Source organism: Bacillus rossius, chromosome 13, assembly GCF_032445375.1.
Source record: "Bacillus rossius redtenbacheri isolate Brsri chromosome 13, Brsri_v3, whole genome shotgun sequence".
Lineage (NCBI taxonomy): Eukaryota > Metazoa > Arthropoda > Insecta > Phasmatodea > Bacillidae > Bacillus > Bacillus rossius.
In genome coordinates this window covers 19,467,858-19,486,761 of record NC_086340.1, presented here as the reverse complement: position 1 = coordinate 19,486,761, position 18,904 = coordinate 19,467,858, and the positions used below count along the sequence as shown (strand labels likewise).

Sequence of the window (18,904 nt, the reverse complement as noted above, 5' to 3'; positions counted from 1 at the left end):
AAAATCAGGTCCAATGCCGGGATTTTAGTACTTTTTTTTTCCTCGCTTTTATCGGAGCCGTTTCATTTTATAGTTTAAAAATTTCTGTCTGCAGATGAAATTGTTCTATAGTCATCTTAGCTGCTCCGCCGGCAACGAATTCTAGCGGCAGGTGCGACAGTAAATGTAGTTGGAAACACAATGTATGAATATATTTATTACGCTCGGCATTATTTTTTAAGAATTCCAAGTTAAATTTTGTGTCCGATCACCGAATTATAAATGTATTTGCAGCATGAGAACACGTGAATTTGCTCGTTACCGAGTTTAGCTGTTACACGTCTCTGGCGAATACCGAAAGACTAGTTCACGTGTTTTTTTTTTTTGACGCGACAACGTCTAATAAATCGATGAACGCCGGCTGCACGCACGAAAAAAGTGTCCCGTTACGCACATTGTTCCGTTACGCTGTGTCCCGTTTCGCTCATTGTTCCGTTACGCTGTGTTCCGTTACGCTGTCGGCGAGTGCAGTAATAATAGGTTATGTTACAGTTGACTAAAACACTATGGTGATACATATAATTGATTATAGATATTTGATTACAGTTTATTCATATGAAAACTTGTTCGTAATTATATTTAAACTTTATAGCTAAACGCCAGTTTTTTAAATTAATTTCAAGTCATCTACACGTGAACTGTTTCGTCGACTGTTTATAAAGTGAAGTGAAAAGTTAATGTGGTTTTCATTGCTTATTACAACAACAATTTCGGCAATACAGGTTAATTATTCTTGTATTTTAAAAATCTGATTACTAGTATAATTTCAAGTATTTATTCTTTTATTATTAAAATAAAAATGATACAATTTTATTCATAAAAGTATGCAATCATTTCATCAATGTTTTGTTATGACGTTGTCACGTTAAACTATCGTCCGTAAACCGACTTTACGGACAACCAATTTTGTTTTTCTCTCTCATTTGTCTACTATGTTCCTCTGTTAATAGCGGTTACGCATTGGGAACTAGAAGTTTTTACCTTCTTTAACCACTTTGTTTGCGCATTTTCCCAGTTGATCCTTGCCGTATTTCGTATAAGTATAGATGCAGTTCACCTGAAAGTCTGATAGCAGTTTAATATGTATTCTTGAACAAGAACAACAAATACCATCCCAGTTCATTGTGTGCTGCACTAACGGCTAAGAAACTTCAAAACATTGTCGCGGATCGTAACGGAACGCTCTCATGGAATGTGGCACATCTGTTGGCTGTGTGTGAGTAACTGTATTAACTACCAAATGATTATCCCGCGACATCTGACCAGCAATTCGTTTGCACAGTTTGTTCCAGCATATAAATAAATAAGGGTTGTATAAAAAAAATTTTACTTGACCATTCTAACCACGACACATATTTTTATTTACTTTTTTTTTTTGCTAGTGTTTTAAACAGTAGTAGTATTAATTAATTCTAAAAGCAGGAATTACACCTGGGCATTGAAATATGTCGACAGTTTTATGTCTCTATAATATGAACGGTTCTCTAGTCCTGCCGAAATGGAATTGGTTGTTGCGCCATCACGAACTGTCTCCCGTGCGCACGACCCGTCCTGTGCGCTGTTGTGAACCAGAAGGTTACGGGAAACATAGCGGTGAGATCTTGCACGGAAGACCCACTACTACTGGCATGGCCCCCACATTCAGGGGCGCAACAACTGAATTTCCAAAGGGGAGGGGGGGAAATATACCTTTTTATAAAGAATCATCGATCCTCTTATTGAAGCGAGGGGTCCGGGGGTGCTATTTAAGCAGGTTTATTATCTAAAAATTGATTAAACAGCACTTTCTTTGCCACCGTTTGCCCCCACTTCAAGGTTTCAGAGGGGGGGGGGGTAAAATACCCTTGCCCCCCCCCCTCTCCCCCGCCCTTTGGTGAGCATGACCCGTCCTGTGCGCTGTTGTGAACCAGAAGGTTCCGGGAAACGTGGTGGTGAGATCTTGCACGGAAGACCCACTGCTAACTGGCATGGCCCCCACATTCGATTACTGGCTCTGGACCCAGGATCGGATACGCCCTCCCCCCTCCCCCTTCTCGCAATCTTTACAGTCACGTGCTACATTATAATTGCATGGTTACTTCTTACTTACAGTACACTCCTTTTAGAATGTTATTTAACCTGAAAACACAGGGTATAATTATGGTTACTATTTTATAAGTCCAAACTGAGCTTTATTTATAAAATTTTCAATATGTTTTTTTCTAGTTTGTAAAAAATTATGATAAACATTTTAAAATAAACAGGGCTGGGTCCGGGCCCTGGACACAGGGGTCCACCCAGCCCCACCCTTGCGGGGGCCATGGCTACTGTTAAACCCCGTCCCAGGGATGCCAACTTGGGGGTTTTCCCCCCAAATTTAGGGGGAACAAAGCTGCAATTCTGTTTTTTTTAGAGGGTAAATTTATTTAGGGGGATTTTTTAGCGGGTACATTATTTAAGAAAATTTTTGAGGGCGTGAATTTAAAGTGTATAACTTGAAAACAAAGTGAAGAAAGAACAGCAACACAAGTGGCAAAAATAATTTTAGCTCTCAAATGGGTTTACAATTACAGCTTTAGGGGTTTTTAATAGTAATCTAGGGGGATTTGAAGTTGGTCCTAGGGGGAACACTCTAAAGGAGTTGGCATCACTGCCCCGTCCGATCAGCCCTGGACCGCCAGCTGCGTGTCGGAAGTTGCGTGCAGGTCTGTCCGGTGGGCTTGGCGAGGGGAGGGGGTGAGAAGCTCGCTCCGAGACCGGCCGCTTGGGGCGCTGCCGTCCGCACCGTCGACTCCCCCCCCCCCCCCCCCTACAATCCTTTGTTGATCTCATCCGGCGTCATCGCGTTCCCACGCTCAGAGCCCCGCCCCTCATGCAGGAGGGCGGGTCATGGGGGAGAAACTCTAATTGCCGAGTCTGAGACGTAGTTTTTTTTTAAGTAGTTTTGGGCCCACCCGCTAGATAGTAGCATTCATTATACATTTATAACAAGGCTACATTGACTGTGAGAAATTAATGCAGGCTTATCAGGCACACAAACCAGGGATGAAAATTAATTCTCTTTATTTCGGTTGCCACATTATATTGTGGTGGAGCATACCAGAAATTTTGCATTTCCTACTCATTTATATCGAACATGCCTTTTTTTTTTATTACGAAACATCATTAAGTTTTTTTTTCTGCACTGTTTAAATCTCTTTTACTAAGCAAATTAGTCGTCAAGTATTTAAGTATTTAAATTAACAATGAGAACCACCACCATCAACAAAAACAACAAAACCACCATCATATTCACAAGCCTCCAAGGACATAAAGTTGGACGAGGCCTCCTCCGGGCAACCATTGTATATATTGTAAATAATCTGTAACTATTTGTTCTATGTATCTGTATCAAGTGTCTCCCTCCATGTCTGTATATATTTCCCCAACTGTACCTAATAAAGGTCAGGAATCTTTTGGCAGGGTGGACAAAAAAAAACCTAAAACTTTGGATTTCAACATCTGGCCCAATTTTTTTCTTCTTCTAGTAGTTATGAGCCCACCCAAAAGATAGCGTCACATATCGTGAAAAACACTGTCTCATTTTCCACTGTAAGAGTCGCACTTCTGTATCTCCCTCCTTGTTCTGTGGGGCGGGTCCCTTGGTGGCGGCAGAGTTGTGTGACGTACAACTCCCAGGTAACGAGCACATCCATGCACACTTAAAATTTACCGTAAGATTATTTCAACTGATGCCCAGCCTGATAAAATTGTGTTTCCAAGTACATTTCACGCGTAGTTTCCGCACCCGCCGCTGGAGTTCGCTGCCGGAGCAGCTACTGCGACAATTGAGTCATTTGATTGGCAGTCTGAAATTTTAAACTATGTAATTCCGATAAAAGCGAGAAAAAAAAATACCCTTTTAAAAACACTAAAATCTGGCTTTGGACCTGATTTTCAAACCACCGGAATTTTATTAAAATACTGCTCATCTGGGTAAAAATGCATTAATCGTTTAAAACTACAAAGTTTCCCTTTGGCTTTGTGAACTTTAGGTTCGAGCCGTCCGCCACAGATGGCAGCACCGTTGTTGTTACGCATTTCCGTTCCACGCGAACTTCCGTCCGTTCCATTCACGAAATTACTCCTATACCAAATGTCGTATACCGAGAGCTGAGCTGTTTCACATCAGAAAAAGGTGCGCGTTACAAGTGGTGCTCCTTCGGCATACGTCACACGTGTTTTGGTCACAGTGTCAGCCTCGGCCACTTACCGAGGATGTGACGGTTGTAGACCCTGAAATTTCACAAATTATTTCGGTCACAAAAGAGACTGAAAATTTTACTTCGACGATTTGGTCACATTGTTCGGAACACCCTTCCTCTGCGACCGAGGGCCAGTCAAAACCAGTCAGCAGTTGAGTGGCTTAATCACGCAGACTCATTCCGAAGTTTCTGCAATGATGAGAAATCAGCCAATAGTAAAGAATATGTTGGTAAATTCTTTCCCTTTGTTAGGGGCCCTTGGCCCCTCAAAAATATTGTATTGACCAGAGAAATAATAGTTACCAAGCCTTAACAGTAGGTACATCAAATAAAACTCAGATTTCCATTTGTATTTTGATTTTTGTCGCTGAATACAGTGTATTTTTTTTTCTGTAAATGGAACAGAAATATTCATGTAAAATGACAGATATTTGTAAATTTGTACATTTACACGAAAACAAACGTATCACTACAATATATTTTTCGGAGTAATACTGGGTTCTGATTCTTACCCGGGCATTTCTGCTATGTATTGTCCCAGTACCTCCCATTCTTAAAAGTTATTTATTTGTAAACCTTTTCTGAATAACTTTCCTGTGTTTACCATAAAACAAAATTAAGTCCAATGATTGAATATCCGATTATCTTTTCCATGGTTTAAAAATATATTGTGTTTGGTTAAATCATCGATTAAAATAGGAAATTATGCGCCAATTTTCGTAAGAAATACTCAGTACTACCTTTGAATATGTATACTGTATAGAAGTAGCCAGCCCAGGTTAAAATTTCTAATACGGTTTGAGGTAGTTGGTTAATTCACAGCTGCAATCGCCACCATCTCTAGGGCATCGACTTGTGGTGGTCCCTAGCGACAAGTGTCGAAGTCTTCAAACACCCCTTCCCCCTCCCGTTGAACGACCTTGAGCTGTAGTGAATGATAGGCGGTGGGTGCGGGGAATGACAGCGGGCGACAGTGCTGCGCTCTAACGTGTAAATAACAACTAAGACGATACAGGGCGTTACGGCAGCGCACTGCATCGGTGAAGTTCCCAAGCTGCTCATCATACGCTTCTGAAAAACGTAGAGTAAATCCTATCCACTCGCGACTTCTATACAGTATATATATTCAAAGGTATTACCTCGAATATATGCAAAAATAAACATATAGCCATGTGTTGTACAAGGTCACAATATCTTTCTTAGGACCACTACAAACTATTTTTTGACGTGACAACGTCTAATAAATCGATGAACGCCGGCTGCACGCATGAAAAAGTGTCCCGTTACGAACATTGTCCCGTTACGCTGTGTCCCGTTACGCTCATTGTACGCTTGCTCCGCATCTATCTCTCTTCCACTCGATTGGAACAACCATCGATTAGACTTTTTAGAGGCACATTAAACTTGAAACACTCCCATTCGTTTCCTACTTTTCCTATCATCGTCCTATCCTTAACAGAATATCACAGATTGGAAGTAGTTAAATAGCAAACATGTATACAAGTTATAGTTAAAATAATCTGTTTGTCAAAGTAATAAACATATTTGAATTAATGAGTGCAGATAAAAGTAAATTTATCAATTAAATTGTAGATTTCATTTCACTCCTTCTTTGTATCCATATAAAATAGCGATAAAATAGTAATAAAATAGTAATAAAAATGATTAAATTTTATTCATAAAAGTATGCAATCATTTCATTAATGTTTTGTTATGACGTTGTCACGTTAAACTATCGTCCGTAAACCGACTTTACAGACAACCAATTTTTTTTTTTGCGACTGGTTTCCAAAGGACTCTTTTGTAAAAGTACGGAATTTTTTTTCCCCCCAATGTATCTACAAATAGTTTCCTTGCGTCCTTGGAATGGAGCTACAGACGCCGAGGAATTATGCACGTGATTGCAGTCACGAGGCTGTGCGTGCAGCCAGCACTCGCCGCGTGTCATTGAGGAAGTGAAAGTGCCGGCCGCCGCTCTGAGTAGTCACGTGGTGGCGTGCGCGTCGTTTGCTGCTAGCGTCCCGCCTTGCGCGACCGGTTCACTGCGAATAGCGGTGCGCTCGAGTGAACGTGTTTGTGTGGCGAAGCACAGAGTTGGTGTAAAGAGGGACAGTGACGTCACAAATATGTCAAAAATACATGCCCCTAGGGTTGTGGGAGGCAGAGGTGTGTTTCTGCCATGCACAGAATGAGTCTGAATTCTACGGACAAACTTCGACTACAGGGTCATCACAACGAAATAAGCTGAAAACTTCTAAACGACACGTGGTCTGAAGTTCTCTCCAAACAGGCGACACCTTTGAAGTCGGGACTGAACAACAATTGTTTACTATAAACTAGCTAATGCCCGGCATGTGTTGCTATGAGTCTTTAATTATTTTTTTTGTTCGTGGTAATTTGGGAAGCCTAAGATGTGCATACATCAAGTTCCGTCCCTGCCCGAACACGCCCGAATATTCACCTTCGGCCAGCCTCGCGATTCGTTTTATTTTTGCGCAGGAATAAATGAATTCAAATATATAAAAGTGGTCGGTTAGGTTAGCTACATTAAAACACTTTAAAACACTATGGACGGTTAGTTAGGTTAGTATAGCTACATTAAAATAAACAGAGAAAATATAAATATATATAAATAGACCCGAGGTTGGCCAAAGGTGAATATTCGGGCGTGTTCGGGCAGGGACAGAACTTGATGTACATCTTAGGCTTCCCTGGTAATTTCCATATTGGATAGTTACTTTTGCGGATGGTGCGTGGGTAATGGGCCTATCTATACGTACCAGCCACAGTCAATAAAGATGGAGGACAAAACCACCAAATAATATATATTTAAAAAAAAAAATACATGTGAGCGAGTCTTACTGGCCAGATATGTGTGACATTTAACCTCGGTAACGAGTGTGTTCTTACGTTGCAAATACACTTACAAACACGAAATCTAACGTAACAGTTCTTTAAAACAATGCCGAGCGTGATGAATACATATACGCAAATAGTGTTTACTGCTACATTTCTGGATGCGAATCACACGTAGATTAGTTTTCTCACTGGCCGCTAGAATTCCGCTGCCGCAGCAGCTAAGCCGATTATCTAATCATTCGATTTGCAGGTCAAAATTTTAAAATATGAATTTTATTAAAATACTGCACAACTTGTTAATAATCATTAAACAGTTAATACTAACGTGCCCTTCGTCTACACCAGGGCCGGCGCGTCCATATAGGCGAACTAGGCGAATTAGGCAACCGCCTAGGGCGCCAAGTAGCTGGGGGCGGCGCAGCACGACACATAACAGCTGATATAATATGTTTAACGATTATTGAAACTAGACGAAAATGGTTTTTTGTAACAGTTTGGAATGTTTATATTGATATAAGTAATTATTTAAAGTCCACGGTGACCTGTTTATGATTTGTAATTAATTAGTAAAAAGTAAAAAAAAAATAAAAAAAACAAGCCTGCTTACATTTGATTGTTGACAAAATCTTAGGCTTACGTGATGTATTTTGAGGCATGGAAAAATTTTTAGGGATGTCCGGCGGGGGGAGGGGGGGGGGGAGAATTAAGGTTTTTCGCCTAGGGCGCCAATTTACCTTGCACCGGCCCTGGTCTACACTGTTAATAACTACAGTAAATTTACGGACTTTCCAAAGAAGAATCGAGCTGAAATAAACGACGAGTTCTTCATAGTTATTTTTAGAAACACGCGGTATTTAGACTTTCGAAGGATTATTTTTTTTTGACGAGACAACGTCTAATAAATCGATGAACGCCGGCTGCACGCACGAAAAAGTGTCCCGTTACGCTGTGTCCCGTTACGCTCATTGTACGCTTGCGCCGCATCTATCTCTCTTCCACTCGATTGGAACAACCATCGATTTGACTTTTTCGAGGCACATTAAACTTGAAACACTCCCATTCGTTTCCTATCCTACTTTTCCTATCATCGTCCTATCCTTAACAAGAATAACACAGATTGGAAGAAGTTAAAATAGCAAACATGTATAAAAGTTATAGTTAAAATAATCTGTTCGTTAAAGTAATAAACATATTTTTTGAGAGTGAAAAAAAACACGTTGAAGAAATATGAGTGTTTTTGCTGGAGTTTTTTTTTTAATGTTTTGATGATGTTATAACTTGTTGCTAGATTCGTGTTCGAAGTAAGTGAAGTTAGTGGATCCCTGGATAGTTTGAGGGGCATGTGGTGGTTGTCTCGGCGCAGGCGATGGCGGACGCGGGGGCGCGCTAGCCGCGAGCCATGGCCGGGAGGTGCCACCACTTCGTGCAGAACGCGTGGAAGAAGGACCTGTGCTCCAACTGCTTCAAGTCCAAGGAGGAGCACGAGTCGAACGGCGCGCCGGGCGCGGGTGACGGCAGGAGCCGCTACCAGTCCGCGCTGTACTCCAGCAGGGGCTACTCCTGGCGGCGCACCGGAGCCGCCCTGCAGGTGTGTCGCGTCCCTTTCAGTTCTTTCATTCGTACAGATCATCATCATTCGCATGCGAAAATCACCGTTTCTTTTTTGTTTTTTTTTTTGGCGTGACAACGTCTAATAAATCGATGAACGCCGGCTGCACGCACGAAAAAGTGTCCCGTATCGCACATTGTCCCTTTACTCCGTGTCCCGTTACACTCCATTGTACGCTTGCGCCGCATCTATCTCTCTTCCACTCTATTGGAACAACCATCGATTTGACTTTTTCGAGGCACATTAAACTTGAAACACTCCCATTCGTTTCCTACTTTTCCTATCATCGTCCTTTCCTTAACAGAATAACACAGATTGGAAGAAGTTAAATAGCAAACATGTATAAAAGTTATAGTTGAAATAATCTCTTCGGTAAAGTAATAAACATATTTGAATTAATGAGAGCAAATAAAAGTAAATTTATCAATTAAATTGTAGATTTCATTTCAATCTTTTTTGTATCCATACAAAATAGTGATAATTCAATAAAAATGATTCAATTTTATTCATAAAAGTATGCAATAATTTCATCAATGTTGTCTGTCTTATGACGTCACGTTAAACTATCGTCCGTAAACCGACTTTACAGACAACCAATTTTTTTTTTATACTGCAACAAGTAGGAACTACCGTCTCTTAACTTTGCTACCCATTCAATGTTAGGGATTAGGGTACAAAATCCTTTAAAATTTCAGTATCTACTGAAAAGGATAATTGGCTCGATAATGGAAAAAATATATAATGGGGTGTGGCCGTGTGTGTACGTGAATACGTGTACGTAACAGGTAATATTGCGTAATTTCAAACCGCCCCAGCTGTAGATGTACTGGCACCGTCGTTAATCCGCTCGGCCGCATTCATTCTTTTACGTTCCCGGCACTGCTTCACTGTCATTTCGTGGGCGTACAAGGAAAACCCTTTAATTCCATATAATGAAATCATGAGAAAAATTGATTTTTATATTCGTATGGGTTTGTAAAATATTGTAAAATATATACGGTACTGAAACATGTTTAATCTAACATAATAATATGCTTGTCATATAAAATACTTGTCATGAAACACACTGGACTTTGTCATATGAATATATCTCATGGACTTAGTGGGTTTTCCTTGTACGCCCACGATGTGGTGTTTTATTGGTATCATTCGATTGCTTTTGGGAAGGCCTTTCCAACTGTATACTATCTCTGTATTTGGATTTGACTTTTTGACGCGTATAGGCCGACATTAAATATTTTTATATTTTTTTCTATATTTTAACACCATATATTCACTGTAACTATTTTAAACCAATGTGTTATATATGCAATCATTAAATTTGGACGAGAGTTGACGATTTAAACTCAAACGAACGTCGTAGCTTCTCCGAGTGAAAAGTTATACTAAATGTAAATCTCGAAACGCAGCGAAATTACCTCAAAATGGCGGCGCTTCCCCCTCCACCGCGCGCGCGATGTGTCACAGTCCTCACTTAGCGTAACGAATTCTTTGATCCTTTAGCTGTCCAGTGGTGTAATTAAATTTTGCATGGAGATGATAGATATGTAGCTGCAACATCAAACTGTATCCCCCCGATTTTGTTATTTCGTTTTTTGAATCGCCTCCCCGACGTACAAAAATAGAACAGTCTTTCTAATTTTCTCAAGTACTTTTTAAACTGGGATTATTTCTTGTTATGGCCCATTAAAGCTACCGTAAAGTTTCATTTGGCACTCCGACACGCTCTCGGTACGTCCCCTGATTATCACAAAAAAATGACTATATTCACGAGTTAATGGCGGGTCCGCCATCTGGACAAAATCAACGAATTTGGATTTCCCCCCCCCCCTTAATTTTTTTGCTATAATTCTTATTTTGATGATTTATCCTAATTTTTGGTATGTCAAGGCAAAAAATCGTATCTCCCAGAACTTATATAGGCCTACCATGTTGCAACCACACATTTACTAGCAGGCTCTAGTCTGTAAGCGCCGCGAGGAAATAACTTATTACTTCACGCGGGTGACTACAACTATAATGATAATCACACCAGTTTACAAGGTGTTGGCTTGAAAAAGTAGCCAACGCTAATTCCTGAGCCATTTCAACACAAAAAATAATTACCACGGAAGCTTTATATTGCAAACGGTATTAGAATAATTGAACATAGAACTTTCAAAATTACTAAAGGAGTGTTTTCCCGTGTGAACGCTCCTTGAGAATAAGTGCAGTTTCGCTGGAAAACTTTTTAAACTGTCCCGTTTTGAATCTGTAAGAAGCTTTTAAAAAAAAAAAAAATGTGTGAGATGTTTGACCATAAGACGTCTATAATGTTGTTGAATAAACCTCTTGCTAAATTATATTTAAAAAAATATAACTTATGGATGATTTCTTGTATTTCCATCAATGTTCTTGAACCGCTGATGTTTGTGGCGGACCCAAGAGAGGTGCTGACGCAGGCCTGTACGCCACTGACCGGCCATGCTGGTGTTCCCGCAGGGCATCCTGAAGGATGCGCAGCAGCTGCCCAGGAAGGCCAAGGGGTCGACGGTGCGCTTCCCCGCCGAGGAGTCCGAGGTGATCGGCTACGGCGGCGAGGACTTCTCCTCGGACGGCGAGGACGGCTACGGGCCTGCGGACGACGCAGACGGCAGCGGCGCCGCCTCCTCCTCGGACGACGAGGCCGACGAGGCGCTGCAGAGGCTGACCCGCGACAACACGGACTTCAACACGGTGGCCGCCAACCTGCTGGGCGAGGCGCGCGCGCGCCCCGGCCGCGCCATGCTCGGCAAGCCGCTCACAGACTCGGAGGGCCGGCGCCAGACGCTGCAGGTCTCCATCACGCCCTTCGGCGGCGGCTGCGACGCCTCGCTGGCCGCCGGCAGGCGGAGCCACTTCAGCAGGCTGCTGCGCGACGAGGCGCCGGGTCTCCCGGAGACGCCCAGGAGCAACAACAACAACAACAACGACAACAGCAACCCTCCGGCGAGCAGCGACAACGACGGCGCGGCCGAGAGCGCGCCCGACTGTCCAACGACGGACGAAACCAACGGGAACTCCTCTGACGCAACTGCTGCCGGGTGCGAGGTCCAGTCGGAACAGGCGGCCAAGACCAAGCCAGACACGTCGCCCCTCGTCGCCCCGTCGCCGGGGGAGGCCGACCCGAGCGAGGGAAAGGCGAGCAGGATCCCGCTGAGCAAGTCCCGGCTGCCCGTGGTCCGGGCCGCGGCCTTCAACGGCAAGTCGGACCTGCGCGCCAAATCTGAGGAGCCCGCGCGCAGATCACCGCCCCCCGAGAGGAAGAGCGAGACCGAGGAAGCTGCCGGACCGGAGGACGCGAAGTTAAAAAGCGCGCCCGTCGTCGAAACTCCGGCCGGAGACGCGCCGGCGCCGACGAATCCCGGTCCCGGAGATCCGGGTGCGAGACCCGAGCCGGCGCCGAAAGACGTCCAGAAGAAACCGCCGTCTGTCGTGTTCCCGAACAAAAGCGTGTTGCACGGCGCGCTGAAGAACACGGAGGGCGCGGATGACGGCGGGTCTGACGGGTGCGAGCCCAAGGTGACCGGCGGCGGCTTCGCCCGCGTGATCGCCAAGCCGGCGGCGGTGGTGGTGGAGGGCGAGCGGACGGCCGACGACTCCGCCATGTTCGACGCGGGGCAGCACAGCCGCGAGCTGGCCGGGGAGCCGGACGGCAGCGCCGACCCAGAGGACTCGGCGGAGCCGCCCGCCCTGCCGCGCTCCCCGCCGCCCCTCGCCGACCCGCAGCCCTCGTTCCTGCACGGCGCCGGCAAGCCGCGGGTGCCCGCCAAGCCCAGCAAGGTGCTGCAGGCCGCCGGCCGGACTCCCGCACACCTGGTGAGCCGCAGCTCCGTCTGTCTGTGGGGGGTTTCGTACCTGCCGGTGCTTTGGTCTGTAAGCAAGCATGAAACAAACATATAACTTTTAAAACAGAGAAATTTTTCATATTTTTATGTTTACAATTTATCAAACCCATTTCACTGTCACGCTTTCGCAAACACAAGCAAGTCTCTTAGTCCTCTACCACCCTTTCCCTTGATCTAAGCCCACGTCCAATTTTTTTTTTTTAAATAAAATTGTTGTCATGATATGCCTTTAAAAGATGGATAGTTTAAAATAGTTATTTCGCGTATTCACCTCCATAATGAGAAAAAAAAAATCCGTAAAAATACTTTACAGCTCCGTCTGCCTGTCTGTGAGCATCAAACAATACTTTTAAAATATAAAGTTTTCCATAAAACATATAAATATATTTATTTACATTTATCAAACCCATTTCATAGTTACGCTTTCGCAAGCGCAAGCAAGCCTCTTAGTTCCCTCCCCTCCCCCCTTTTTTTCCCTTTATCTATGTCCATTTGCTATATTTTTTTAAAAATCAAATTGTTGTGATATGCCTTCAAAAATATATATAATTTAAAATTAGGTATTTCTTGTACTACACATACTAATCAATTCAGCTCTGTAATGAGGAAAAAAATCGGATAAAATACTTTACGAGTGAATATTTACTCAAATTAAAGTAACAACCGAAAACGGTATTCAACTATGCTATAAACACACTACCATAGAGTAAATAAAGGTATGCACTCTACGGCATGCCTTAGTTGATAAATTTTTTTTTATACTCGTGCATGCTCAGATCACTGCAGCCATCAGCAGTCATTGGATGTTGTCACCTCGTGTCTGATCGCGGAAGTTTTGTAGCGAAGTGCCGCGTCTGATTTTGTATGCGTTGCTTTCACATCATTACATGGAAGTCAACTGCTATCAGAAAAAATTTTGTGCCTCATTCTGTGTGTGCCCGGCCTAACTCGTCTCTAATTTAACAGTTTCAAAAGGTCTTAAGGCTGTGTTTATAAACTACGGTAGGAATGCCATGACACAACAGCGCAACACGCCACCAACAAGCAAGAATGTCTAGGTCATTTATAAAGCACGCAAGTCGCAAGATATCACCCATCCTATAACTTAAAAATGTAAAACAGTGGAAAACATATTTTTAGCCCGGACTTATTTTGATGATTCATATTTATAATGAAAACAAAAGACATTGTCAATAAATTTGTTTTAAAAAGTTATTTTCTATCACTGTGTGAAAGTTTGATTGTAAAATGATGTATATAATTAAATAACATTGTGAGTTACAATGCACAAAACGTCTGCATCTTGAAAAATTAAGGAAAACTTTTATTTAAATGTAGCATTCTAAAATGCAAATTAAAACACAAGAAAGTTGGAAGTTGAACAATACTTGTATTGCGCTGATGTGTCTTGCATAGTTTATAAACAAGTACTCTTAAATGTGATTTCTGAACATTTTGCTTCTTGCGTTTCTTGTGCTTTGGCATTTTTGCATAGTTAATAATTATTACGGGCATGTTTGGAGCCACGGCCACAACAGATTAATGATATGACTGGATTATCGAACGTCAATATAGTTTTAACGGAAATACCAAATGTGAAATTTTAAATGCCACCCTCCTGAAAACAAGAAACACTTACTATAATGAAAAACAGACAGTAATGATAAACTCTGAGCAAACTAAACAAAACACCGGCAGCGCAGTAATGTCAGCTGGAATCCACCCGAAATATTCTGAACGTAAACAGCTCGATTGGTACTCGATTACAAAATGTGCAGAACAATAGATGCTGGATTTAAGACCTTTCACTCTAGTACCAGTGGTACCCATGTTACTACTGTCTCTTGTAAACCATCACATGATGTTAGTTTACGAACGCCGTCAACCAAATGAATATGTTTACAATGCTGGCAGATGAAACCATTTCAGAATGGTGCATTTGTAGGTATTGAAATTGTCATTAACAGAAGTTAACTAAAAGCTACTTCCAGTGAAGCAGATTTTTTATATATATATATATATATATATTTTTATTTATCACATTCCCACCAACAGTCGTAGACTTTAGTGGTGGGCACTACATGCAATAACAGGAACACAGTTATCACTACCAGTGTATGGACTCCCACCTCCGTCGGTACCATAGGAGGAAAACATCTACAGATGGCCAGCAAACGGGAGCAAGAGTACCACACACTAGCAGTGATGATAACAAAACAGACAAAACACTAACAAAGGTTAAAGAACCATAACACATAAAACATATAGGTAAAATCATAAAGAAATGGATGTTGTGACTGTGACTGTTTGTTTTTGCAGCAGAACATATCTGTGAGCCTGTGCCAAGCTCAGAAGGAGAGCTGCGAGCCGCCGCCGCTGGAGAGCCCGGTGTCGGAGAGCCGCACCCCGCTGAAGAGGCAGGCCCCCAAGCCCCCGCCGACGCCCACCGAGGAGCACGCCCCGGTGTTCGTGGTGCACAAGCTCCCCGCCAAGAGCCAGGCGCAAGGCGGCAAGCGGGAGCGTGCCGCGTCGCGCAGCCCCGAGACGCGAGACGACGACGCCGCCGTCGTCGGCCGGTCCCCGCGGGGGGCGGAGCCCCCGGCGACCCGGCGGTCCCCGCTGTCCGCGTCGGCCGAGAGCCTGGGAGCCGCCGGGCCAGAGGCCAAGAAGTCCCGCGGCAAGCCCCGCTTCTCCCTGCGCAAGTTCTTGCGGCTGGGCGGCGGCAAGGGCGTCCTCCGCCCGGGGGACACCGCCGGGGACGCTCAGAGGACCGAGGAACCGGGCCGGCCCCGCCTCGAGATCATCCACCCGCTCAACCTGAACGGCCTCGAGGTGGAGGTGGTGGGCGTCAAGAGGACCAGCGAGGACAGTGGCTCCACCAGCTCCAGCTCCAGCGACCACAGGGTGAGGACAACTAGGCTCTTCTTGGCAAGAAACTTAGCAAACTTTTATTCTGCACTAATTAATTCCAGCGATACTTGAAATAAAGTAGATCGCGGGCTTCAGCGGCCATCGTCCGATGAGTGGCTGAGTCGCATCCGCAGTGGTTACGTTAAACGGCATTTCGCTCTGCATCGCGGCAGGCATCTTCGCTGCAACGTCACTCAACCTCCAAAGCCTTGACATCTCTTAAATACTTGAACAAGTTTACTGAAATAACGTAGGTAACACTTCATAAGATTTTATTATTATATTTATTAAATCATGATCGTTATCGTTTACAACTTTGTAAAAAATAATTTGAAGTAAAATAATGCCTGTATGCATGTACATGTGTACATTTTGCTTTGTGTGTGAAGTATTCAAGGCCTCTAGCCATTTGTACTAAAAGCACATGAGACACTGCAGAACTCACGTGTCATGCCAGTTGAAAGATGAAGTTTGCGGGTATTAATTTGTACTACTAAAGTGTGTGTTTTTTTTTTGGGGGGGGGGGGGGGGGGGCAGAGTGTCAACCTTACAAACATAGATTGTGTCGCTGACACTTAATAGTTTCTGTATCCATTGTTGTTTCAGGACCCTGAAGTTTTCAGGCCATCATCTGGCAGTAACACGAATCTTCTTTCTGCTGGTAAGTTTTCAGTGTTTTATATCTAATTGTTTTTAGTACTAAGAGTTGTTATTAGATCATTTCCATTGTCAAATACCTGTATGTGTGTGAGAGTTTCATGGGAAATGTAGGGGAATTTGTATAACATTAAAATTACTTGACGCAACTGAAAAGTGTAAATCGGGGATGTAAAAATAAAGGCATTCTACTGTGTAATTCTAACTAGATGCATGTACAGCATCATTTGTTGTAAGTTATACAATCACTTACAGTTATTTAGGTAATTGATCGAATCAGCTTTGTGGTGTTTATGTAATTTTTAATGCTATAAGCAGGCGCTATACTATAAATGAACTACGGCCTATTTTTTTTTTAATTTGAGTGTAATGTCTTACCAGCAGCAGGCCTGTTATAAGGATTTGCCTGGAGTGTCTTTCAAAACCATTTAAACCTAAATTAAAATGGTCTGACATCAGCCCTCCAAATGTGAGTGCAATATCTTACCGCGGCACATACTACCTCAGTTCCAGACCTGCCATTCCCATCATAGAGTAAAAAAAAGTACTAAAGGAGAGTGGACACTCCATGCTATTCTATCTTCACTGTGTTACAAGATCACAAACATGAAAAACATAATAAATGAGGTATGTTATTCATACTCTAAGGAATGGTATTCCAAGACGTTCTGGTAAGGAAGCGAATAAGCACTGTCTTGTTGGGACTCACGACAGTGACCTAACTCCGCAGGCCGTATCCCAGAACATGTCAAAACCGAATCCCAGTAGCGAAACAAATTGGCAACGTTTTTAGTAAACGGTACCCTGCGCGAGGCTATAAATAGGTTCCAAAGCATTCTAGCAGACGTTTCGCAACCATCAATACAATTGTTACGGTAACTATCCTAGAAATAGCAGCACTGTCGCACGAATTATAACGGTGTTATTCTAATTTTCTCAATTAATTTTTAGGTTGCCTTAATTTCTTGTTTTGACCATTAAAGTTTACAAAATTTTCCAAGATAGTTTCGCTACCGCAAAGTTTCATTTGGCACACCAATACGTTTGGTATGTCCCCTGATATTTACGAAAATGAGTAGATACAAGTTCATGGCGCCAGGCGCAGGTCCGCCATCTGGGCAAAATCAACGATGAAGTGAGCTCTGCGCATGAGCGGAATTTGGGCAACAGATCGGCGACAGGTAGGTCACAGAAATCTGTTCCCTAAAAATACAGGACTGGACATGTCCTATCATGCAGTGGTCAAAATGTCGGTAATACCTGAAAGAGGACTCTAGGGATTTTATTTACAGGGCTTTGTAAAAAAAAATGTCATCTTATTTAACAATGGGAGATCGAAGAGAAGGATATCAACGTTGTCTAATCTTCTAAGTACATATCAACACACAGAGTACATATCTACATATCAAATTCATGCATATTCATATAAATTTCCCAATCTTACCGCCAGCACGTCTGATCATTTTGCCAAGATTCAACACGTGATAAAATATTATAAAAAATTATGTTTCTCATAGTTAAAACTTACGATTATTTGAGGTTTCTATAAAGTTAAACCGAATAAAATGATGCTTTATTTTTTTTTCCCCAAGGTTTGATTAGGCATTGAGCTACTATAAAAGCTGGCTGTCTGCTCCTGTGGCTTTGAATATATATACTGTATAGAAGTCGCCAGCCCAGGTTAAAATTTCTAATACGGTTTTGAGGTAGTTGGTTAATTCACCACTGCAATCGCCACCATCTCTAGGGCATCGACTTGTGGTGGTCCCTAGCGGACAAGTGTCAAACTCTTCAAACACCCCTTCCCCCTTCCTGTTGAACGACCTTGAGCTGCAGTGAATGATCGGTGGGGGGTGCGGGGGAATGACAGCGGGCGACAGTGGTGCGTGTAAATAACAACCCGAGACGATACAGGGCGTTACGGCAGCGTACTGCAGCGGTGAAGTTCCCAAGCTGCTCATCATACGCTCCTGAAAAACGTAGAGTAAATCCTATCCACTCGCGACTTCTATACAGTATATGTGCTCAAAGCCTGTGGTGTGCCCACGCCCTGGTTCCCGTTCCAGCGCGCCCCAGCAAGCCACCGCCACCCCCGAGGAACCACGTCCTGGACGCGTGGGGGAGGACCGTGGACCTGGTGAGCAGGCCCATCCGCCCGCCGCCGCCCAAGTCCGCCGAGATCCTGCACAAGCAGAGGCTGTCTGCCCACCAGCCCCCCGCCCCCGCCCCGCCGACCAGCACAGTGTACGCCAATCTGGGTGAGCGTTACTTGCACTCCGGTGGATTCTGCATTTGGTTTCGGCCGGTTTCCATGCACATCTGTAACTATTTTCTAGAAAAAACTTTTATGCAATAAAAATTCTTTAATCCAACACTTTCGAGACCGCAGCATTGTGACGGACTATGGAACATCAGTATGGTTTCAACAGGAAAAAAAAAAGTGAGCGATTCTTTCAATGCTCGTCAGTGAATATGTAAACATCCAATCTCGGTAACAAGCAAATTCATGTGTTCTCACGTTGCAAATAAACTTATGATACCGAAACTCTTGTCACAAAATTCAACGTGAAATCTTTTGAAATAATGCCGAGCATCATAAAAAAAAATATATACGCAAATTGTGTTTTTCAACTGCATTTCCTGAAGAGGATCACATGTAGTTTTCGCACCCGTCGCTAGAATTTGCTGCCGGAGCAACTGTGTCAACTGTCAAATTATTCAATTTGCAGAGCAAAGCAGAG

The 18,904-nt window shown here is 43.3% G+C and overlaps 1 protein-coding gene across 2 annotated transcripts in view; it reads left to right on the top strand.

Moving 5' to 3' along the window:
• The window catches only part of LOC134538320 (uncharacterized), a 145,506-nt gene that overhangs the window by 108,699 nt on the left and 17,903 nt on the right, over window positions 1-18,904 (top strand). For both annotated transcript variants that reach the window (XM_063379533.1, XM_063379532.1), the window contains exons 3-7: window positions 8,485-8,709; window positions 11,212-12,567; window positions 14,916-15,500; window positions 16,113-16,167; window positions 18,230-18,421. In XM_063379533.1, the coding sequence (XP_063235603.1) occupies window positions 8,521-8,709; window positions 11,212-12,567; window positions 14,916-15,500; window positions 16,113-16,167; window positions 18,230-18,421 (2,377 nt within the window). In that variant the 5' untranslated portion in view covers window positions 8,485-8,520. The remainder of the gene's footprint in view (window positions 1-8,484; window positions 8,710-11,211; window positions 12,568-14,915; window positions 15,501-16,112; window positions 16,168-18,229; window positions 18,422-18,904) is intronic.